Genomic DNA, 24,567 nt, shown 5'->3' with positions numbered 1-24,567 from the left:
AGGCCCCAAGAGTGATTTATATAAAAATTGCACAAAAATATGGTCTAATTTAGTATATATTTTGTTAAATTATTTGTTATCATTCATAAATTATTATGATCGTTATATGATCCATTCAAATACTTTTAAACCATTCAAGCTTGATAAGACTGTGCAGTGTTATTTTACATTTAATTACTTTATTTAATTTCTGCAGCTATATTTCCTTCCTGAATAAAACTGTTAGACCTACATAAAAGCACTATTTACATACATACTAGGTCAAAAACAATGAAAACTTTTTTTTTTCTTTTTTTTTTTGTGGCTTCAACTAGCCCGACTGAGCCAATGGAAAAAAAAATCCTTAGTGTTGAACCTTGTTATAGTAAATGCGCGGCCAAATTTTTGAGTAGGTTTATGTGAAGATTAATAAGGGGCTTTTGGGTAGTTCTAGGACCTAGCAACCAGGGTGGTTCCCCGAGACTTAATTGTTCCCCCAGGAACATTTTCCTGGTTTCATTCGCACCAGTAAGAACTCTGAATTTATGTAGGCCACGCTTGTTTTCTCCTTAGTGTAAAGTTTAAAAGGCCCGTCTATCACAGTTTTCTATGTTCGTAGAGTTAGTTTTTGGAGTAAACAGGCTATAATCTGTGTGTTACACAGCTTTTTTTTTAAATGGTGGGTGCTGGTGTTTCGTGTGCGTCCAAATCATCATATACTAACGTACACTGTCGTACATCGTACACTGGTAGTTCCTATAGTGCTGGTTTAGACCCTACTCTGAAGTACAGTAGGAGCTAACTTAGTTCCTCCAAAACGAGTTCCTGGAACTAAAATCGTTCCTAGTTCCTGTAGTGCGAACACGCCAAAAAACTGGTACTTCCAATAGTTCTAGGAAGGTTACATGCATAGGTATTTTAAAGCCTATTAAATAGTACAAATGATGGCTTTTAATAATACTGTAATGTTGAATAGCTATAATCCAAATGTTTTGCTACTTAAGACACATTTTCATGAAACTTTACATTAAAATCAATATGATGTTCACAGTGTTGCTTGATTTTTATATCACCATAAAAATCATTGCATATATATTGTGAATATCGGATATATCGCCCATCCTTAAAATCCACCCTAAAATGCATCATATTATATATTTAGGGTAGTGGGTTTATGAAGTCTGGCTGGTATTTCCTGTAGTTGTTTGCACCTTTTGGTTGTGTTTGTGTGTCACAGCTGATGTACCTTGGTCTTTTATGTGTTTTGGTCCATGTGCAAACACACAAGACAGGAAAAACACTCCAGCTGGGTTAATAGTGGTTTTGTAATGTAATGTCTATATTGCCTTGAGTTGACACTCTACAATACACTGTAAAAAGTCGCTCAGTGCTATTGTCCATGAGACTTATTTTTTTAAACTATATTTATTCCATTAAATTCATTTATTTTTATTTCTTTGTTTTTTTGAGTTATTGATAAGTAAAAAGTGTGAATATTTTCGTAACTTAATATTTTCTATAATAAAATTAGGTTCATTGGACTTCACCATAAATTGATTTTACAAAACTCATTTTAAAAGTTTATATCAGACGTAAAAAAACGACCCCGCCCACCTGCAGCAACGGAAAGTTCAAGCAGCGGGCAAATCCTTCACTCTCGTTCCAGGACCAGACCAGGACATAAGCTTATTCGAACACTGAGCCATGTAAGTAACTTTTTGTATTTTTAAAGTTAGATGTTAGCCTAATTAACGTGTTTATGTTGTACAATCTGCAAAACCATTGCTCTGTTTCTTACAAACTTTTGCGACCGTCGGTCGCCATTTTTAATGTGCTCTCAAACAGCTCGAAAGTAGCAGCTAACTTGAGCCACATAATGTTAACGTTAACTGTTAGTGTATAAATCGATGTGTGTGCGTTGTATAAGTAATGTTGTCTTTGTGTGATAGTTTAATTTTTCAAATGTGTTTGTAAGTTTGCCAGTGAACTGAGAGTGCAGTGTTAATTTCATTTTTCAAACATTTTTTCACAGACAAAAACGAGACCATAACTAAATTAAAACCTACAAATAATGGCGAATAAAAACGTTAATGTTAGGGAGAAACTATTAGGGAAGAGATCCATTCAGAACTGATTGTCGTTTGTGGTAACTTAGATGCGTAATGTTAGGCCTACATTTTGTAACGTAACGTTAGCCTACTGATTTACCTGACTGAACAGGATTTGGCATGCGCTTGATGCATGTCAATCGTTCAAAAATGTAAACGTCTGGGAGAAAGAGAAGAGCAGAAATATAGATCTGAATAAGAGTGACGACGCGAAAGAGGTTTTCCTGTGCGCTCACGTGCAGCCCTGCACATAGACAGCTAACTTAACGTTATACAGCCCGCGAGGACTGAATTTAACTCTTTCATGTCTGAATGGATTAAAAACACACAACATTATTTCTTAGTGTATACTTCACTTAATATTATTCAAACAACATAATAAAAATAGAAAAGCATTCATTGCTCTTTAATAGCTTTTATAAGGATTACTTGTATTTAGTTTATACAAATATGTCTGCTTGAAAGAATAAAGAATCATGTAGGCTATGTTAGTTAAAGACTGAATAATCATTAATAGACTGTTCTACTTTAGAAGTGTTTTTTTAAAGATATAATTTTGTCACAATGCTAAATCTGTGTCTGTATTGCATGGTCAAACTTAAAATAAATATTCATATTAACAGGTTGATAGATTATCTACAGGAATATTATGGGTTTGTAAATGGAAACATTTTAGAAAAAAAATGTAGATTAATGCATTACAATTTAACTAAATTAGTTGAACTAAAGCTTATCTTGTTCAGAAGGCTAATCTTCACTTGTATTTTAAGTGTTTTTTTTTTAAAGGGCTTGCATTATAGTTGTATGACTAATATTTGTTTTTTCTTTTCCCTCTTAACAGATGGGATGGCCCTGTAAATTGTGCCGTACTGTGGTACAAAGAAAGAGGGACATTTTTAAACATTATAGACTGCGTCATGGGACCTTTGGACACAGCCATTCCTTGCCTTGTATTCATATAGATTGCCCATGTTCTTTTAAATCCTGGAGTTCCTTCCGCTCTCACCTCTCAAGATACCATCCAGAAGCTAAATCCCACAATTCACCAGAAGTAAGTCTTTCATTTACCTGTCCTCTGTGTCAAAACCCTGGATATCACAATGAAAAGGAGTGAATTTATCAACAAAAATAATTTATTCATTTTTGTTCTGTTAACTAGGACCCAAGTGCCACTGCTGTAAAAAAGAGAGATGTCACTCTGAGATGCCTCTTTGAATATATGGGAGAGAGTGCACAGGAGCTCATCTCTGATTACCGTGTAAGTATTGGCTCAGTCTGGTGAACAGGTTTAAATTGTGCTGACTGTTAATGTAAACTAACTGAACCAACATTTGGCTGGTAATGGTAGAGTATTTGTTTTTCATAAACAAATCAGATTGTCTTATATATATTTGTTTTATCTCAAAGGGGGCTGTAGAAACAACTGTTCATGATGACCTGAAAATGAAAAATTTCAGCATTTATGTCTGCCGTGAGCCAGATGCAGTAGGAATCATCCTTGAGGGAATTCCAGTCCTTTCTAATCTCGGAAATCTGGCCAGAGCATGCTGCTTACTGCTTGGGTTGACATATGCCCTTAATCTCGAGTATCCACCGAAGCTTTGCAAAACATTTGAGGTGTTCCAAAGACTTTTCGTGGGACTTGACACACTGCGCCCAAAACCAAGCCCAAAGTTCATGACTGGGAGAAATGTGAAAATGTTCTTTCAAAACTGGTCAGTTGGTGGGATCAGTGGAATATTTGAGTAAAAATGTTTCTAAATAACAAACTATGTGAAGGTGTCATGTTATTGTATAATGCTAAGTTGTACTGTAGGTCAGATGCTCATGCTTGTGACCTGTAAAGTAAGTTAGTGTTAAAATGTTTTATATATTATTATATTTAAAATATGTACACACTACTGTGAAGGTGTTTTACAAAACAGCAGTTCATGATTGTTTTAATGCATGAGTACAGATGTTACTTTATACTGTCCAGCTAATTTCAACTGTTTAGAAATATTAAACTGTTTTAATATGTACACCATAAAAACACTGAAGCACTTTATTGGCTGATTCAGATGTTACTGATTGTTTACATTGTGCAGCTAATTGGTACTGTTATTAAATGTTGAAAATTAACAGTCTGAACTAATTATTTGGGTTTACACTTTCAAAACCAAGAGCAAATTGGTTAAAACTAATAAAACAGAAGACATTAACAAGTATTTTTTCATTTAAATTTTACCTAATTTAATTAAGTCTGTATAAAATGCAGATCTGTTTTTTTTTACTTTGATTGTACTTAATTTATTGGCTTTTTCTTAAAATGCTACTTAATAATATGTTTTTTTATTAATTCGAAAATATTAGGTTGTCCTTACTCAAAATATCAGTTAGTTCAATAAACTTACAAAAAGTAGTTGGAAAATGTTGTCTTAATTTTATTGAGTTAGATTCAAGTAACAGTTTTAACAGTGTATGCTCACAGTTGAGCCCTTGTATACAGAATGCATGTCTACGTTTTATGCAAAGTTATCATTTCAAAACAAAACGCTCATACAAATGCACATACACGTTTCCAGAAGGCTTTTCCAAGCTGGGTAGACAGGAGCTATTGTCATTCTCTGCTTCGACAGGCTTGCATAAGAGAAACTATTCAAATTTGTATGCATTTATGAGGGCTGTCAATTTAACTTGTTAATTTAGTCAAGTAAATCTTACAAAAATAATCTACTTGGTGTCTACTCTAGTGCTTCTTTTACATGGAAAAAACGCTGTAGATGGACAAAACAAGCCTATCTCGACCGCAAAATGGAAATAAAACAAACATTACATTGACTTCTAAAGTTATCTTTTCTAATGTCTTTAAAATCTTCATTTTAAAATCCTCGTTTATCTTCATTTGGGGGCTTTTCTCAGCAAATATGGGTAATATTATGCAATTTTATTCATTACATTTTAATTATTTTGATTAAAATTTCAATTGACAGCCCTAGAATTTATTTGAACCCAGCACCAATTCACACATTAAAAGGATGCACCATCACTCTGCGTGATGAATGTTTGGCATCCTGTAAACTGAAATTCAGCCTCACATCTCCCATCAAACCTAAACGCAACCATTGTGATTGCTCTTCCCATATTGTTCTCCTGTGAATGATAGTGGTGTGTCGCAAAATGTCTTTCACCCCTCTGATGTGTTCTGATAGGTCAGTGCTGAATGTAAGTCGTGCCTGTCGGGTTCCTTCGCACCCAAGTAACGCATGACATCATTTCCTCCCCTTCCTTCGAGTCCTTGAGCACTGCCATGAGCGTGTACTAAAAGCGTGTGATATGCTGTTGAAGGCTCTGTGTGCTGTTTTATGTTGTTGCATATTTTGCAGACGTAGGATCTGTGGGATTTTTTGACCACTGCTGCAGGTCAATGACGTTGGTAATTTTTCCTTTCCATTTTTCCTCCCTCCCCATGAACAAGCCTGGATACTAAAATATCAGTAGTGCCATTGTGTTTCTTAATAAGACGGCCACTGCATAAAATAGAGCATCTGTGCAGGACCAAATGATCTTTAGTGCTGGAAGCTACTGAAGCCCACAGAGGCCATGCGTTATTTTATTCTGCCTTTTTTTCTTGAGGGCTTGATAAAAAAAATAATAATGCATGGCCTTTGTGGGTTTCTGAGGTACACTGGGTTCAGTACATTCAGCATTTTTTCATTCAGCTTTTTCCCTCTTGTAAGATATAATGTGCAGCAGGGGTGTAAAAAGTACAAAAAGTGTGTGCTTGCATTAAATTATAGGTACTGGGACTTTTTTAAATTGAGTAAAATTTTAATTACACAATATTACAAAAGTTTTCACATTTAATTGTAATTAAATATTAAACAGAATAAAGAAACAAAAGCAGCCCATATAATTAAGTTTTCTTTGTTTTATGAGTTTTTGTAATGCTCAAAAAGATTTTGTATGACACAGTTGTTTTCTATTATTTATATTTGTGTTATTTTATTTTTCATATAACGGTGCTTTCAAACATGTATATTGTATAAAGTTTTATACAAATACATGGGATTTAACCTTTTAGCAAACCATTGAAATTAGCAGCATTATAGACTCTAGTTTAGATCAACAATGGTTCATCTTCAAATTAAATTGCTTTAGGTGTCAGGGCTTCTGATTACATTTTAGACTAAAATAGATTTAATTGACTGTATAATATAAAATATTGTACTTAAGATTAATTATATATACATATACATAAATGCAATTTATTCCTGTGATGGGAAAGCTGAATTTTCAGCAGCCATTACTCCAAACTTTGGTCTCAACGGTTTGGACCTGTTCCGCGATATGTTTAGGGCCGTGAAAATACACCTAATAAATTACACATTCGAGAACATTGTGCAAGTTTACTGCAACAATGGCACCTTGAACTTCAAAAACGTTTGAAAAAACAAGAATTTACTTGATCCTGATAAGCGCTCATTGTCACAGTTGTAAACCGGACGGCTTTCTTCGTCCATGAGGGGGTTTGGCGTCACGACGGCTTTGTTTTCAGGCAGACCGTTAAAGAGCTCGACACACACGTCCCCCAGAAAACCTTGAGAATTCAACCAATCAGATGACGACTTCGAAACTCCTGAAGTGTTTCCCATTTTGCCTGCCCTATGCATCAGACGGTCAGCCAGCGGTCCGTGGGCGGGACGTCCCATCTGAGGCTGAGACTACACGATCCTTCAGAAATCATTCTAAAATGCTGATTTAGGGCTCCAGAAACATTTATTATTTATTATAAATATTGAAAACAGTTGTTTTGCTTAATAGTTTTTGTGGAAACAATGATACATTTTGTTTAGAATTCTTTTATGAATAGAAGTTCAAAAGAACAGCATGAATTGGGAAAAAAAATCGTAACAATGTAACTTTCTCTCAACAACTACAAAAAACCTTAAAACCCCAAACTATTAAACAGTAGTGTATACTAATGTATTTTCAAGGTTTAATGCAATTGTAAGCCCCCCCCCCCCCCCCCCCCATTTAGAAATGTAATGGATTAATTTGGTAAAATGTTATTCTTACTCAATGTAAATATAGTGATTAAGTGCAATTATTTGAGTACTTTACACCCCTGATGTTCAGCAATCTAACAGACAGTCAAACAACCACATTAGTCAGTGTTCATTTATGGCAGTAATGTAATCAAGCTCAATGGTTCTTAGCTCTTTGCATTCATTTGATGGGTGTCTAATCCCACACTCAGTCTGGCAGGAAGCTGTAGGTTATTGGACACTGATCCACACTCACTCAGGAACGCATCAACACAATGCACAGATCCTCCTCACACATCATCTTAAGATGTCACCAACCCTGCTGATTCACATCCACTCTGGTTTTTGACCCACTTCTCTGTTTGGCCTACAGGTCTTCATGTACATGTTTAACTCCAGTCTTCGCTCTGTAGCGGTTCATCATCATTTCCTTTGTAGAGCATAACAGTACTTTACTGTAGTAAACATGAAATGATTATCATCCTCTTATTGATTTCTAACAACAGACTACTAACTGATGATTTTAGCGTCGTTCTGGTATAATATTTAAGGAATGAAGATTTTAGCGTTGTACTGGTAATATTTAAGGAATTAAATTATCAATACAAGTTAGTTACTCTTCTGATTTATTTCCCCCCCCCCCATTATGCTATTTTGAAAATGTATTTTTATCTATTTTAATGTGATTTATTAGAATAGAAGTATAATAAACACTCAATGAGGGCAAAATATTTGTACATGTCTTTTATTTCTTCCCTCTGTTTTTCAGCAAAGAGCAGGCAATGCTGAGAAGTTTGATTATGTGAGTCAATTAGCAAAGGATTACAATAAATCTTTTCACTGCAGTTGTTGTTTTTGGCTTTGATTAACCTATTCTGATTTCTCTTCTGCAGGTCATGAACTTCTTGAAGAAGATGGCAGGAAATGAATATGTCGGTTTCAGCAATGCCACGTATGTTGAGCTGAAATTTCTGTAGATGTGATTATAGATAGTCAAAATAAGTAGTCCTCTTTCAGTTTCTGTTTTTATGTTATGCATAATTTCCATGGTTGGTCCAGTTGAGGCATCTGACGGTTTACATGTCACATGATCTAGATTCCAGTCGGAGCGTGAGTCAGGAGACAGGAATTTCGCTATTGGCTACTACCTGAAAGAAAAGAAGGTTGGTTTCTCAGGGCGTTTTTGAGATGGTTAAGTGTCTTTATCACCCTTGATTTATTGCACCCAGCAATCCCTGTTTCTCTCCTTCACATTTTGTCTTCCTGTATGCCGTGACTTTTTTTTGTCTATTTAGGGTACATTTACACGACAACTATGTACAAAAAAATTATTTTACTTACTGGAGTGGTTCGTTGTTTTGATCTGAATTTTGACTTTAACCCTTCGTTCTCTTGTATGCAGTGCTTTCCAGATGGCACAGACATGACCGCTGTTCTGGACTTCTACTTTCAGGTGCGTACTGAGATGACTTTCTTTTCTGAGTCACTGTCGGATTGCATCATAAGAGTTATGAACTTGTTGCAAAGCATTCTGGGATTGCCTTCTAAAATGTTGACATTGAAATACACTACCATTCAAAAGTTTGTGGTCAATCTTTTTTTTGTTTTTGAAAGAAGTCTCTTATGCTCACCAAGACTGCATTTATTTGATCCAAAACATTATAATATTGTGAAATATTATTGCAATTTAAAATAACGGTTTTCTGTTTTAATATATTTTAAAATGTAACATATTCATGTGAAGGCAAAGCCATTACTCCAATCCTCACTGTCACATGATCCTTCAGAAATCATTCTAATATGCTGATTTGGTGCTCAAGAAACATTTCTTATTAGTATCAATGTTGAAAACTGTTGTGCTGCTTAATATTTTTGTGGAAACTGTGAAACATAACAGCATTTATTTGAAATAAATCTTTTGTAACAATACAAATGTCTTTACTGTCACTTTAGATTAATTTAATTTCTCCTCGCTGAATAAAATGGTTCATATTTGATTGAAAATATCTTACTGACCCCAAACTTTTAAATGGTAGTGTCTTCCCAGATTAGTCAAAATAGTATGAAATCACATCAAAATTTAAATCAAGGCAAGAGCTTGTGAATCAGAATCAAATCAGCGACTCCCTGTGATGCCCAGCCCTAGAATTGAAAGTTCTGGCTTAGTTTGGCTTGGCACAAGCATGGCAGAATGCAGTCTGGTGACCCTCTCCCTTGACTCCTGTCATGTGCCTCTGAGATCATGTGGTGTGTGTAATGGGATCAGGCCATCTGATCACACACACAAACACACAAATGGTCTCATTCTTAGGTTTTTGTCACCAATAAAATCCATTTCAAAAGCTGCCAAATGAAACCTATTGAAAGGCATCCTGGCCTAATCATATTTCTTATTCATGTGTGTTTATTTGTGATTGCGTCTATATGTGCAGCTGTGCTCCATCGAGGTAACTTGTGAGAGTGCTAGCGTCATGGCTGCCACGCTGGCCAACGGCGGCTTCTGTCCAATCACAGGCGAGCGTGTGCTGAGCCCCGAGGCAGTGCGAAACACCCTCAGCCTCATGCACTCCTGCGGCATGTATGACTTCTCTGGACAGTTTGCCTTCCATGTAAGTTTTTGTGCATGCAGGTTCACTCATCCATAAACACACCCACTAAAAACAATAGTTCACACAATACGTGTGCTAACTTTTTCTCTACACTTCACATTTTCCTTGTCATTCTTTGTTCACAACAATATTCGAAGGCCCCATGACATTCCACTTGTTTGTGATATACTGGATGTGGATTAAGGAAAAGGATAGAATTGTACTAAATTTCTACCTGATCAAGAGCTTGAAATAACAAAAGAAAAATTATATTTATAAAATGTATAAAAATTCCCATGGGGTTATATTTTATTATGACGTTTATAGGACTAGACATTACACTTTTATAATTCTTCAAAGGAAGAAAAACAGTTCTTGAGGGGGTGAATTAAAATAAGAAATATCTTGATTCTTTATATGCTAATCAAGCACGTTATAACATGAAATATGACATCATAACATGACAAACAACATGAAAATAAACAACTCTATTAATTCTCAGTGAACTCACCCAGTAACTTCCTTCCAGCTAAACACAACATCTTCAACTATTATTCTAGTATTTGTTTGTATATACCGGTAATTGTTTAATGTTATTTTAATGTATTTAATTTTTGTTCAGGTGGGTCTTCCAGCCAAGTCAGGCGTGGCTGGAGGTATTCTGCTGGTTGTGCCCAATGTAATGGGCATTATGTGCTGGTCTCCGCCGTTAGACAAACTTGGCAACAGTGTCAGGGGCATCCAGTTCTGCACGGTATGTGAATGTTCTTGTTTCTCAACACACCTACACACAATATAAACGCTTTCATTTGTTAAAAAGTTCTTCCCATGTACTGGAAACTTTTTTTTTTTTTTGCATATTATGCAAAGACATTAAACATGCCTTTGTGAAGAGATGTAAAGTATGTGCTTTTCCCACGATACATGCTGCTGATTTTTGCTGAAATGAAGCAATATTTTTGTTTATTATTATTATTATTATTATTATTATTGGTACATATCTTACTGACCCAACATTTTTGAGCGGTAGTGTATATTTACCATCAATATAATATATTTATTTATTTTTTATAGAAAGGACACGTTAAATTGATCAAAAGTGACAGTAAAGTCACTTTTACACTTTCACAACTTTTTTTAAAAATGAATAATAATAAGAAATGTTTTGTGAGAACCAAATAATCATATTAAAATGATTTCTGAAGGATCATGTGACTGGAGTAATGAAGCTAAAAATTAAGTTTTAAAATTACATTTTAAAAAATATTAATTAGAAAAGTTATTGTTTCAGTTTAGTTATTTATTCATGTAAAATTATAGATTATTTTTAACTAGATTTGTACAGTATTTTACAGTTAGGTTAATACGTTAATATTATATTGAAAATGGTCAGAAGCCTAAAAAAGTTTGTCTTCTCTGTTTGCTGTATTTCTGATCCCATGATCCTGTCCTCATGAGTGCGTCCCATCGTATAACTTTGAAATGATCAGAATCTGTCAGTGTTATTTTAAGGTCTTTCTGAGAACCAGCACTGGTTCAGGGTCTGAATATCTCTACAGCCTCTCAGACCCTTGTTAAAGGTCAAGGAGTCTATAATTACTCCCTGTGTGTCTTAAGGAAATCAGTCCGTGTCTGGGACTCATTAGTGGGTACAGTCTGACTCGGAACGACCCCAGGAACGGAAGCAGAGCTAATTGGTGGAGTTAATTAATGGATGGGCAGTACGACCAGAATTTTATATCATGGTATAAACCGTTTGACACATTTCTACAGTCTCACGGTCACAGTAAAGACTGGCTAGTCAGGGGGTCACAAAACTGCAAATGGCTGTAATATTAGACATTCGGACGTTCCTGCCAACTCTTTCTTAGTTTTGTACAAATTCAGGGAGTGTTCTGAATATTTGAGCCCTTTAAATCATAGTCTATAAGTTGAAGTGCAGTTTCAAGGTCAGCTTCAAGGTTTAACTGCTTGTGTTACACAAACTGCAATGTCTTAAAATAATATTTCTGGGTTTCTGATAGTAGAACAAGTGGTAGATGCGGATATAATTATTAATTATTAATTATTATTAGTATAACTATTATTATTTATAATAATAAACGTATTATTTTACAAATATATTATACTCATAATCTATTATTATTACCAATAATAATAAAACCATAAAACAAACTTAAAAACATTCTTTGTCAAGGCTAAAATGGAGATGTAGCACATGGTACTTTGCTTCTCAGGTCCTTTAAAGGGAATTTAAATTGAATATACTTAGAAATAAAGAACATAACTAAAAATGTGGTTTCTCCTAACCCTGAAAATGCAGTAAAACACGTACAGTGGAAGTCTAACTGTAAATTTAGCTTATGTCTAAAACAATGGACCAGTAAATAATTTCCTAATCAACATCACACTTCTAAATCTTGAAATGTCACCTTTTTATGAGGTTAATTTTGATTACATTTCCAAAACGGCAACACAAAAATAAACAACAAGCCAAACATGAACAAGGAACGGAGACTGTTGGCACTGCTTGAAATTTCACCTTTAAAGATTATATAAATGATCACATGGACGAAACCTCAGATGAACCTGAGAAGTTTAATGACATTGTGATGAAGTTTAATTTCAGCATTATGATGATACAAAGGGCTCTAATGAAAACTTGAAATGCACTGCACAATCTCCTGTCACAAGCAGACCACCTAGAGATGCTCAACGCAGACATACGGTACACAGTTGTGTGTGCGCTTTGACCTCTCAGACTGACTCGTGTGGCTTTCTGTCCTGTTGTAGGATCTGGTGTCCTTGTTCAACTTTCACAACTATGACAACCTGAGGCACTTTGCCAAGAAGCTCGATCCTCGCCGTGAGGGAGGAGACCAGCGGGTGAGTGTCCTTTTCTATTTGCTAGCCAGCCTTGCCCTCCCCACGTGCCCCATCGAGCGTCTTGTATGATTGACGACACATAATAATTTACTTAAGACCCTGAAGCTGAGAATACTGCAGAGAAAGCTTATTTCCACTAAACACCTGGTACAGGGCACAGAGTCAGACATGCACAAACAACACGCCCCCTGCTGGAGCATTTTGACACTACATGCCTAGTTAGCGAGCTATATTAAAACCCAAAGAGTTTTGTTAGTTTCGGCTGTTTTTGCTGTTCTGTCGTCTCCATGAAGCAGCACAGCTAAAGCAGCGAGAAAAGAGCAGCGTTGATTCGTCAAAGTTCTCAGCTCTGCATGAGATTTTAATTTTGCATGTTGAGTGCCACCTCTTAATTTCCCATGTTTTATGCCGTTTTAGCCAAAGAGATTGTTTTTGTTGGCTTGCTTCAGTCTGCATCCTCAGATTCATAATCGGCACTGGCCCAGATGGAATCTGTAGACTTTTTCCTCTTTTGTAAAATCTGTGGAATGCATTTAAACATGGTAAAATGTGTTACACATAGCTGAGAATACTCGTATCTAAAAAATAGCTTTAAAAAAAACAAGATTAGTTAAAATATTTAAACCTGAATACAGACCCGATTTAAAAAATGACAAAAATTAATGTAGAGACAATTTTCCTGTTGAAAAAAGTACTAAAAATAAAAAAAACATGTATTTTACAGATTTGTGCCAACCCAATTATTTAATAATAATATGATAAATACAAAAATGCACACACACACACACACACAGTTGTGTGTGTGTGTGCATTATTTTATTTATAATAATCTATATTATTTGTTATATTATTTATTTTATTATTCAATCTAAAATGTAATAAAATTGAACTGTTATAAATATTTAATGTGATCTATGTACATCCGCTTCATCTAAAATCTGCGTGCACAGATTCCGTGTGGGACTGGTCATCAGTTAATAATGATCATGACTTGCTGACTACTGACCCCTAAATGAGGCTTGTGCAGTTTCTGTGATAAGATGCACTTGTTTTGACATTTTCCCAGCTGTGTGAATACAAGGGCTCGCTTTGTGATTGGATGTTTGTTTTTGTTGACTTTGAAATCTGTTCACACATCACCATATTGAACAGTGTGAGTCTCACACTTTCCCTGGAGGCCCCTAAAAAAACTAATCTGTTCTCCGTGTTGCTCAACACAGCAGCAAATCTTTGGACCCCTGGATTACGAGAGCCTTCAGAAAGAGCTGGCTCTCAAAGACACTGTGTGGACAAAAGTCTCGCCCACTGAGTGCAATGAAGACAGTGCCACTACTGTAGTCTATAGGATGGAGAATGTCGGAGATGGCAACTAAAACTGACCTGAATCACCTCAAGCTTTTTGACAATATATATTTATGTAAATGAACAGTTATTTATTTTCAATGAATCTCAATCTGGACACATGTATGGTTTGTCACCAAGAGTCACTGTATCTTTCTCAGTGAATATGAATGACTATGGTTGAGGATATGGACTTGTGTGCCTTGGCTTCTGTTTTATCTTTCTGAGCTGACGCCTAAAGCAATGTTGCTTGGTGGACGTTAGGTGTGATTTATAGGCTCTGTACTCTCTCAAAGACCAGCAGTTGTTTTTTTTGGTGGAAGTTTAGGATTGGCTGCTGAATGGAGACTGCAGGTGGTTCTGTTTTTCATTACAATTGCATGTTGTGGTCATGCATAATTGACCGCCTCTTACCACACATGGAGTCCTTCAGTGTGTCCTTTAACTTGATGGTGTCACGAGCACATGAATGTTCTCTGAAACTTTTTGCAGAAAGTACTGTACAGGTGGTACACCTGTACACCTTCAGTCAGAATTACAGCAATAGCTCACCCAAAAAGGAAAATTCAGTCATTATTTGCTCACCCTCATGTTGTTTTGACCCCATTTGTAGTTGTTGTTGTTGTTGTTTTTCTGTGGAACACAAAAGTACAATTTTGAAGTTCAAAAATTCAAAATGTTATATCAAACTAAGTTTCGATTAGTGCCTGAACTGGTTAATTTTTTTGGAAAGATGATGTCCTTATCAGCAAGTTTTTAAGTATTATATATTTTTTTGTTTTCATATGTGTGTTGCTAAAACAAAAGTAAAGCAATAGTGCGTCCAAAAAAATTAAAATTCAGTATTTACTCGCCCTCATGTCATTTTGACCCTGTATGTTGACTTGCAGTGGAGCACAAAGGTAAATTTTTGAGGAATTAAAAATGTATGCAGCTTTTTTCCCATACAGTACTTCATCCAAAATACCCATTCAATAACTACATTTGTCCATCTTACTATGTCTTCTGAAGCTATATAATAACTTTTTCTGAAAGAAAAGAAAAATAATAACTTATTCACTGAAAACCTTTTGAAAATGGAAAATTCAAAACACTTGGGGCTCTATCATACACCCGGCGCAATGCAGCGCCAAGCCTCAAAATAGCAACGCACCAACAATGCGCCTGAACACACATCGTTTTCAGACCAGCACGCCCATGGGCGCACAAATAGGCGCAAATGCATTTGCTATTTTAAACAACGTGACACAGGACGTGAAAATGATAACTGCATCAGGCAGAAACTAGCAAAACAAACCATAAAAGGGGTCCATATGACTTGTGCGCTATATTTCCAGTGTTTTGAAGTCACATAATAGTTTTGTTTGAAGAACAGGCAGTTAATCAAACATCTTGTGGAGCGCTCTCGGAGTATGCATCTATTTGTCGTTTTAACTGATGGAAAAGGAACGTAAAAGTGGACTTCAAAGATTTCTTATCCTGTTGCGCCCTCTATAGGTCATGATCAGCGACTTTTCGATAGTCAAGCTTAAAGTGTTATAAAGAGACAACACCTCTACCATCATATGGACCCCTTTTATGGTTGTTTTTTTGGAGATTGACAGGACAATGAACTGTCTATTGAAAAGAGCTGCATGAAGGTTCAAAAAAGTTCCTTAACATGAAGGTGAAGTAGTATTTAACTTTTTGGCTGAACTATTCCTTAATTGCTTCTCCCTTAGGACAGTGATCCAAAAGTAAGGTTAATCCAAACTTGTTGATCATAATTAGTTACTGATTTTTAGATTAGCCACGATGCGTTTCTACTGAATTGCTTGTCTTGGTGTCTCCGTGTCCTGAGAGCGCTGTTGTAATGTGCAGTTCTTGCATTATAGAGCCCCACTAGCACTGCTCAGCAGCCAGATGAAACCTGCTGTCAGGCCGTCTTTGCAGTCTTATTTAAGGTGAAATCATTAATGTTACAAACCTTCCACTGTTCCGTCTGCTCTGTCTATTCTCATATATTATTGCTAAAAACATTTGTGCACCTTGATAATTCAGAATGTCGGTTTATATCAAACTAAGCTTCGATTAGCTTCCGAAGTTGTTTTATTATTGGAAAGATTTATTAGGTTTTTAAGTATTATATATATATATTTGTTTTTTATGTGTTGGAAGAACATCTTTTAATTTGTTTTAATTCATTATATATATATATATATATATATATATATATATATATATATATATTATGTATATATATGTTGTAATCAAAATTATTCTCACCCCCATTGCAAATCAGGTTTATTGGCAAAATTTACATACTTTTCAGCTGTTTGCAATGAACAAATCAAACAAAAGTAATAGAAATAGCTCAACACAACAAATGTTTAAGTGGATTCCCCACATTCAACTGAAAATGCAACTTTTAATGACTTCTGCAGTCTCAAAATTATGCTGCTGCAAATGAGATGTATAGCTTCTTGCAGCGTTTCTGGGTAATTTTAGCCCATTTCTCATGAGCAATTTAGTCATATTTTGGGGTTTCGGGTAGTGTAACCACTGTTTCTTTATATGTGAACTTGCTTTGAACTAACTTTTTTGTATTCTGTTTCTTGTTTGTGAAGAGCGATAACAACTTTTCGTAACTTTTTGGATCATTCTTTTGACTTAGCCATATTTCTAACACGCAGTCAAACGTGACACTCAACAAACCTATCCAGTTCAGATATTTCATGTGTTCTAGCTCGAGCACACCTGGTGCAACTAATGAAGCCCTTGATTAGTTGCATCAGGTGTGCTTGAGTTGAGACAACACCTGTTTCGCAGATTTGTGCTGTGGTGAGGGATTCTATTCATTAAAAGTTGCATTTTCAGTTGAATTTGAGGAAACCACTTTAAACATTTGTTGTGTTGAGCTATTTCTATTATTTTTTTTGTTTGATTTGTTCATTGCAAACAACTAAAAGTCTGTCCATTTTACAATATACGATTTGCAATGGGAGTTGAATAATATTGAATAATATATTGATGTGTATACATATTAATGTTTACATTATAAATTCATTTTATTTTCGTATAATTTACTATGTTTTCACAAGCTTGTGTACAGTATATTTGCAGAAACTATTGTGGGCTTTGTTGCTTAGTTTCACTATTTTTGTGTGTGTGTTTTTGTATTATTATTTTCATGTCATGGTCTTATGCTGCTTCAGTCATGTGCTTTTAAGGGGAAGTGTTCTCATGATCTTACTGACAGCTTAAACAGTCAATATATGAGTGCATCGCTTGAGGAAGCTGCTCGCTCTGATTACTTGAACTGGTCGGATTCTAACAGAACGGCTGTCAAAATTCTTCATCACAATATATATGATTTCTGATTTCACTCATAATGTCATAACAGTTCTGTTTATTTCCTCTTGTTTTCTCATTGTGTATCTATGTCATTTGTTCTGGTTTTATTTTTTGTATCATTAATAAATGTATTTAATATCATCACATTGTTACCTGAAATCAATTGCTTTCGCTTTTGTTGCTGTTTTGTGTTTTGGATAATTATGTTATATTATTATAATTATATATTAATTTGTTTTCTAAAGTGTGTCTCTCAAAAAAAATAAATTCATCCTTGATTGCTAGAGTGCCATAGTTTTACTTAAAAAGCCCTATTTGACCACAGCCTGCATGAAAACTACAGGTTTATGACTCCTGGACAGCTTCAACAATCCTCATCACAAAAACATAACGGAAAATATCTCTATGAAAGGATTCCCATGTTCATGGAAAATATGGAAGTGGCAAGGAATTTTCAAAAAATAAAATCCAGGCCTGAAAAGTCATGGAAAATAAAATCTTAATAAATTATTTAACATTTATTATGAAGTATAATTTATATATAAAATTGTGTTTTTATATATAAATAAGTATAATTCTAACATTTTTTTTTTAATGAAATATAATCATACAATTGTCCTTTTTTATTATTTATACAAAATATTTTCTTATCTAGAAGACTATCTTTTTTAAAACATTAAAAAAAAAAAAACTTTATTCAGTAATGGTGCACGACTGGAAAGGGCATGTAAATTCATCACTCAGAAGGTTTTTTTTTTTAAAGAGCTGCTGTCCAGTGCTGTTCTGTTGCCTTCTGTTGTGCTTCAATGTTGAAATTAATGTTTAGTCTGATTTGAAATGTCTTGTTTATCAGTCCTCAGCACATCCTGTTATCATTGGCATAATGTGATAAAAGAACCTTCCATTGATCCTGTTGATCCAGTAAGAGAAATGAAGCTGAGCAGGAACAGCAAGCACACTGATGTCTAAACCTGAGTTTCTTGTGCTAAATATTTAGTAATGCTTCCCACATTTTGGACTTCCTTGTAGTCAACTTTCTCACCGTAACTATATGAATCTGTATGAATGTATTTTTTTATTTACATTTTTTTATTAACTTTTCCCTGTGATCCATTTAATTTGAAATGCAGAAAAATAGATTCAATTCATCTTTTGTTATGTTGATGTACAGTTACGTTCCAAATGCCTGATTTTGAGACAAATATTAAGATCTGAAGATCATCATCATTTTAGTAGTTTATGTACTAGTTTATGCTTTGGAATGAAACGGTATGTTCATTTTTTATTTAGCCAGCTGCTCTAATGTGAATCTAAACACTGACTCATGTTACATGTTCATTCATACATGCTAGCGAGCGGTTGTGGGTCACATGCTGATGGCACACTGCAACTTGATACACTGACATCTATCTATCTTGCTTTCTTTCTCATTTACTAGCTTCCAACAGCCTAGCAAGGGCCTTCAAAGCGACATAAGATGTACTTTTGGGCCAAAGACACTGACACCTTCTCCCACTTTATGACTCACTCTATGTCTGTGGAAAGTAAAGCGAGAATACTGAATATTTTAAGATAATAAGTCAATTGTATGATTCTAATAAATATCATTTAACTTATTTATTACTTCAAATGGTTAGATTAAGTCTTAATTATGTTGTTACTTCTTCTGTTGTAGTTATTTTTTTAACTTCATACATTGTAGGCCTATTTATTTTTATTTGATGTTTATCGTTGATAATACGTTTTTAAAAAATCGCCCAAATCAAAGTTTTAAAAGGATAACTATAAACTATAACGATAAAGATATAGTTCTAAAAATCATTCTCAATATTAAAGAATAGCAGAGTTCACACCAAAGCTAAAACTATAACAGAGAAACATCGTTGAATCACTTTCCAAAAGGTTTTTTTCCTTGGGCTTCCCGCTAAAAACATTGAGAGCTAATCAGAATCCATCCTGCTTTAAAGATCTCGAGCATTTAAAGCAGCAGACGACTGTTTTGTAGGGATACTCAGAACTTTTGGGTTATGATAGAACAATAACTTAATGCTATTTTGTCTATTAATATTGGCTGTGATCCAAAATATATGATGCTTGGGATATATGATGATGATATTGCAGAGCAGACAAACAAAAAAAGACACTTTGTAAGTTTCTACCATTCTCCTCAATAAAATGTACACTTCTGAACTGGTTATTGGATAAAGCCCATTCGATGGCACAAGGTTATACTTGAATATGTATCTATAGATTACCCTCATAGCAAAGATGTCATATTTCACAGGAGGTGAGTTCCAGTCTTGATGTATATGGGTTTAATTATATCCTGCTGCGCAAGCTTCAGAGCGTTATCATTCTTCGGTGTGGACGCTATATAGTAATAGTTATCTTTATAGCTCATTCTTGGTGATAACTTTTTTTTTTTTTACATTCTATGGTGATAACAGGTGTTTAGACTAGCTATGTCCCAAAATTTGGTAACAGGGTTATTAACATTTTCCCCGGTCACATAAAAGTTTGAGTAGCCAATCTGAATATATTATCATCATTAACCCGTTTAATCCCAAATTTTTCCCAGACACAAAAATATCCAAATCATGTGTTATTAGTATCCCTTTGAAACAATCAATCATAATTTTTAGAAATTTTCATGGAAAAGTGGTTGAAAAAGTGTGTTTTATGATCGGTCACAATTGTGACCGGTGGGATACTGTGTTGTATCAACCATTGGACAGACTGAATATAGGTCTATTTGACCTGTGCAGTGTGTTTGTGTGTGTGTGTGTGTGTGTGTGTGTGTGTGTGTGTGTGTGTGTGTGTGTGTGTGTGTGTGTGTGAGTGTGTGTGTATGGAGCCCCCCTAGTCCCACTTTGTCAAAAAAATTAATTATAACTATCTCGTGGCCTCAAGATGGTATCTTGAGGCCACGGGATGGCATCTTGAGGCCACGGGATGGCATCTTGAGGCCACGGGATGGCATCTTGAGGCCACGGGATGGCATCTTGAGGCCACGGGATGGCATCTTGAGGCCACGGGATGGCATCTTGAGGCCACGGGATGGCATCTTGAGGCCACGGGATGGCATCTTGAGGCCACGGGATGCTATCTTGAGGCCACGGGATGCTATCTTGAGGCCTAGGGATGCTATCTTGAGGCCTAGGGATGCTATCTTGAGGCCACGGGATGCTATCTTGAGGCCACGGGATGCTATCTTGAGGCCACGGGATGCTATCTTGAGGCCACGGGATGCTATCTTGAGGCCACGGGATGCTATCTTGAGGCCACGGGATCCTATCTTGAGGCCACGGGATGCTATCTTGAGGCCACGGGATAGTATCTTGAGGCCACGGGATGCTATCTTGAGGCCACGGGATAGTATCTTGAGGCCACGGGATGCTATCTTGAGGCCACGGGATAGTATCTTGAGGCCACGGGATGCTATCTTGAGACCACGGGATGCTATCTTGAGGCCACGGGATGCTATCTTGAGGCCACGGGATAGTATCTTGAGGCCACGGGATAGTATCTTGAGGCCACGGGATGCTATCTTGAGGCCACGGGATGCTATCTTGAGGCCACGGGATGCTATCTTGAGGCCACGGGATCCTATCTTGAGGCCACGGGATGCTATCTTAAGGCCACGGGATGCTATCTTGAGGCCACGGGATGCTATCTTGAGGCCACGGGATGCTATCTTGAGGCCACGGGATGCTATCTTGAGGCCACGGGATGCTATCTTGAGGCCACGGGATGCTATCTTGAGGCCACGGGATGCTATCTTGAGGCCACGGGATGCTATCTTGAGGCCACGGGATGCTATCTTGAGGCCACGGGATAGTATCTTGAGGCCACGGGATGCTATCTTGAGACCACGGGATGCTATCTTGAGGCCACGGGATGCTATCTTGAGGCCACGGGATAGTATCTTGAGGCCACGGGATGCTATCTTGAGGCCACGGGATAGTATCTTGAGGCCACGGGATGCTATCTTGAGGCCACGGGATGCTATCTTGAGGCCACGGGATGCTATCTTGAGGCTACGGGATCCTATCTTGAGGCCACGGGATGCTATCTTGAGGCCACGGGATGCTATCTTGAGGCCACGGGATGCTATCTTGAGGCCACGGGATAGTATCTTGAGGCCACGGGATGCTATCTTGAGACCACGGGATGCTATCTTGAGGCCACGGGATGCTATCTTGAGGCCACGGGATAGTATCTTGAGGCCACGGGATGCTATCTTGAGGCCACGGGATGCTATCTTGAGGCCACGGGATAGTATCTTGAGGCCACGGGATGCTATCTTGAGGCCACGGGATGCTATCTTGAGGCCACGGGATGCTATCTTGAGGCCACGGGATAGTATCTTGAGGCCACGGGATGCTATCTTGAGGCCACGGGATAGTATCTTGTGTGTGTGTGTGTGGAAAGTTGCAGTAGGTAAGAAGTTAGGTAGCAGCAGAATTAGCTAGCAGAATTAGCTAGCTAGCTAGCTAGTCTTCCGTGTGTGTGTGTGTGTGTGTGTGTTTCTCTGTGTGTGTGTGTGTGTGTGTGTGTGTGTGTGTGTGTGTGTGTGTGTGTGTGTGTGTGTGTGTGTGTGTGTGTGTGTGTGTGTGTGTGGAAAGTTGCAGTAGGTAAGAAGTTAGGTAGCAGCAGAATTAGCTAGCAGAATTAGCTAGCTAGCTAGCTAGTCTTCCGTGTGTGTGTGTGTGTGTGTGTGTTTCTCTGTGTGTGTGTGTGTGTGTGTGTGTGTGTGTGTGTGTGTGTGTGTGTGTGTGTGTGTGTGTGTGTGTGTGTGTGTGTGTGTGTGTGTGTGTGTAAAATTAGATAGAAAGTTAGGTAGCAGCAGAAAGTAAGGTAGAACAGTTAGCCTATGTGTATTAGCATGTAGATACAATGGGTTATCCCACCGGTCACTATTGTTGCCGGTGACATGTTTGTGAGTTCTATGACCACATTAAACAAAGTTGAGTAATTGCAAATGCATATATCAATACTAGACACCTTAAACATGATGTGTACCAAAAATCTATGTCCTATCTTTATGTTAACATACTTTAATAACCTTTTCTTTGGGAGCTTTCTTGCTGCCATCCTCTTCTCTTGGTGCAAAGAGGAAGTAAACTGCTCTGGTCATGTGACAATTTACAGTAAACATGCGACACTGCACATATTTCATTGAGACCCTTTATTATTTCAATATCTGCTGGAAATGCATTGATAGAACATTCAGTATCATTTTTATAGCCTTAGAAATGAAACATTTTTTTACGGTCACTATTGTGACCGGTGGGATTAAATGGGTTAAGCATTAATGTTTGTCATATTTTCTTTTATTATGTACAGTTTTATTTAGTGTTCAATTCAAATGGTTATGTGTTGTAAAACTGATCCAGTTTGTATGCATTCGAACTTCTGATGGTTAATCTTCTTATTGTTTTGGTTAGTATATGATTACGTTTTTGGACAGAACCTTAATAAGAAGGGCAGAAAAAAATTGCAATTGGTATTTGAGATTTGCTGATGAAGGGTTGCTGATGCCCCCTAGCGGTGCTTTTCTGTCTCACAAGCTTTAAAACAGAAGTTTGCATGGGATTTTTTTCTTCTTCTTCTTTTTGCATGGCTTGCTTGTTTGTTTTCAGATGCTCCCTGACACCAAATGTATCCTGTTAGTAAATCAAATTAAGTCATGTTTTGATTGAGGCAAGTGTCTTGATATTAAATATTAATCAGCTCAATGGGTTTCAACATTGATAATAAATAAGAAATGTTTCTTGAGCAGCAAATCAGCATATTAGAATGATTTCTGAAGGATCATGTGACACTGAAGACTGGCTGCTGAATAATTCTAGAAATTTCCATAAAAATCACAGTAATTGCAAACGACTGGAAAAGTCACAGAAATTAATTGTTTAGAAGTTACCTAATTAAAAAGTAATATAAAATGAGTCTGTATGCATATTATTATATGCCAAGCTTAAAATGCAACACTCAACACCCAAAATTCAATGCACTTAATTGAAGTTGCATTTTTGATTGGATGTTTCCTCTCACCAGTTCTCTGTTCATTTCTGTCCTAAAGGAGACGCTCTGGGGGCGTCCATTTCTGCCCACCATCTGTCCATAATAACTTATTTCTATTCCACAAAGGCTCTTTTGTATCATTCCAGGTGAAATCTGTCATCAACCTCCTCTTTGCTGCCTACACAGGAGACGTGTCTGCTCTGAGAAGGTACGCAGTTCTTTATTGCCTACAAGTCTTTACAGTGTTTTCTATTCTACTTCTGTAACATTTCCCTTATGGTGACTCCAGGTTTGCACTGTCCTCCATGGACATGGAGCAGCGGGACTATGACTCCAGGACAGCGCTTCACGTAGCAGCCGCTGAGGGTACACCGCTGCACATGCTGTCACTTTAGTTTGTCACTTAATAGGGGTCAAAAACCATTGGTATCTGTTAGTTTGGTTTAGATTGTACAGTATCTGTTGGAATCTGATTGTCTAATGTAAATATAAGTCTTCAGATATTATATCACTGGGGAGTTATCCAGATTACATTTTCCCTCTTCTGTCTTCTAAACTCCAGTCTGTGTGTGTAAAAAATGTCTATATTCCTTTTGATTTTAGGACATGTTGAAGTTGTGCGTTTTCTGCTAGAGGCCTGCAAGGTGAATCCTGGTCCCAAGGACAGGTGAGGAAAAAACACTCTCAAAACATTCAGCCACCAATGCCTGGTTCATTTACTTTAGATTTTTAGAGTAAATGATCACTTTCTTAGCCTTTTCATTTAGAAATTACGTGACTGTATTTTAAGTAATTTTACACACTTTGCACTCAGAATTACATCATAAATGTTTTGAATGAAGGAGTGGTATATGTGATAAATTAATTAATGTTATGTACAATGTGTGTGTGTGTATATATATATATATATATATATATATATATATATATATATATATATATATATATATATATCTAGTGATGAATTTTACACAGGTAAAAGGAACAAAAACAAAAAAAAGTACACGCTTAGTACAAAGAGGTTCCACAGCCTTTCAATATTAATAAGAAAAACAAATTGCTTAAAAATGAGGCAGAAGGATACAGGATATTTTATATGTAATTTATATTATTATTATTACCATTGTCACCTCTTCCATAATATCATAAATCCAAAAAATGGAGAGAGCGAGAAAAATATATTTAAAAAAAAAGATTTTTATAAATGTAAGTTATTTATATAATTGTAATATATATATTCATATTTTATAATCAATCAATGAATCAGTCAACATTTATTTA

At 36.3% G+C, this 24,567-nt stretch overlaps 1 protein-coding gene and 1 long non-coding RNA gene across 7 annotated transcripts in view; both read left to right on the top strand.

Annotated features, from left to right (window-relative positions):
* Window positions 1–24,567, top strand: part of glsb (glutaminase b) — a 49,202-nt gene that overhangs the window by 21,663 nt on the left and 2,972 nt on the right. For 2 of the 6 annotated variants that reach the window (XM_079618090.1, XM_079618091.1), the window contains exons 8-17: window positions 7,884–7,916; window positions 8,008–8,066; window positions 8,211–8,277; window positions 8,517–8,567; window positions 9,547–9,723; window positions 10,325–10,456; window positions 12,496–12,588; window positions 23,433–23,494; window positions 23,576–23,652; window positions 23,890–23,953. In XM_079618090.1, the coding sequence (XP_079474216.1) occupies window positions 7,884–7,916; window positions 8,008–8,066; window positions 8,211–8,277; window positions 8,517–8,567; window positions 9,547–9,723; window positions 10,325–10,456; window positions 12,496–12,588; window positions 23,433–23,494; window positions 23,576–23,652; window positions 23,890–23,953 (815 nt within the window). Of the gene's footprint in view, window positions 1–7,883; window positions 7,917–8,007; window positions 8,067–8,210; window positions 8,278–8,516; window positions 8,568–9,546; window positions 9,724–10,324; window positions 10,457–12,495; window positions 12,589–13,808; window positions 14,962–23,432; window positions 23,495–23,575; window positions 23,653–23,889; window positions 23,954–24,567 lie in introns of those variants that run through there. The other 4 variants (XM_079618094.1, XM_079618092.1, XM_079618095.1 and 1 more) reach the window with 3 other exon arrangements.
* Window positions 1,560–4,207, top strand: LOC307001500. Its single transcript, XR_013798255.1, has 4 exons — window positions 1,560–1,685; window positions 2,929–3,138; window positions 3,247–3,345; window positions 3,495–4,207. It is a non-coding gene; the product is annotated as an uncharacterized lncRNA (long non-coding RNA).

The sequence above is a fragment of the Phoxinus phoxinus genome (genome assembly GCF_949152265.1).
Source record: "Phoxinus phoxinus genome assembly, chromosome: 7".
Taxonomy (NCBI): Eukaryota; Metazoa; Chordata; class Actinopteri; order Cypriniformes; family Leuciscidae; genus Phoxinus; species Phoxinus phoxinus.
Note: the sequence above shows the minus strand (reverse complement) of the source record. Positions and strands in the feature narration are given on the sequence as shown.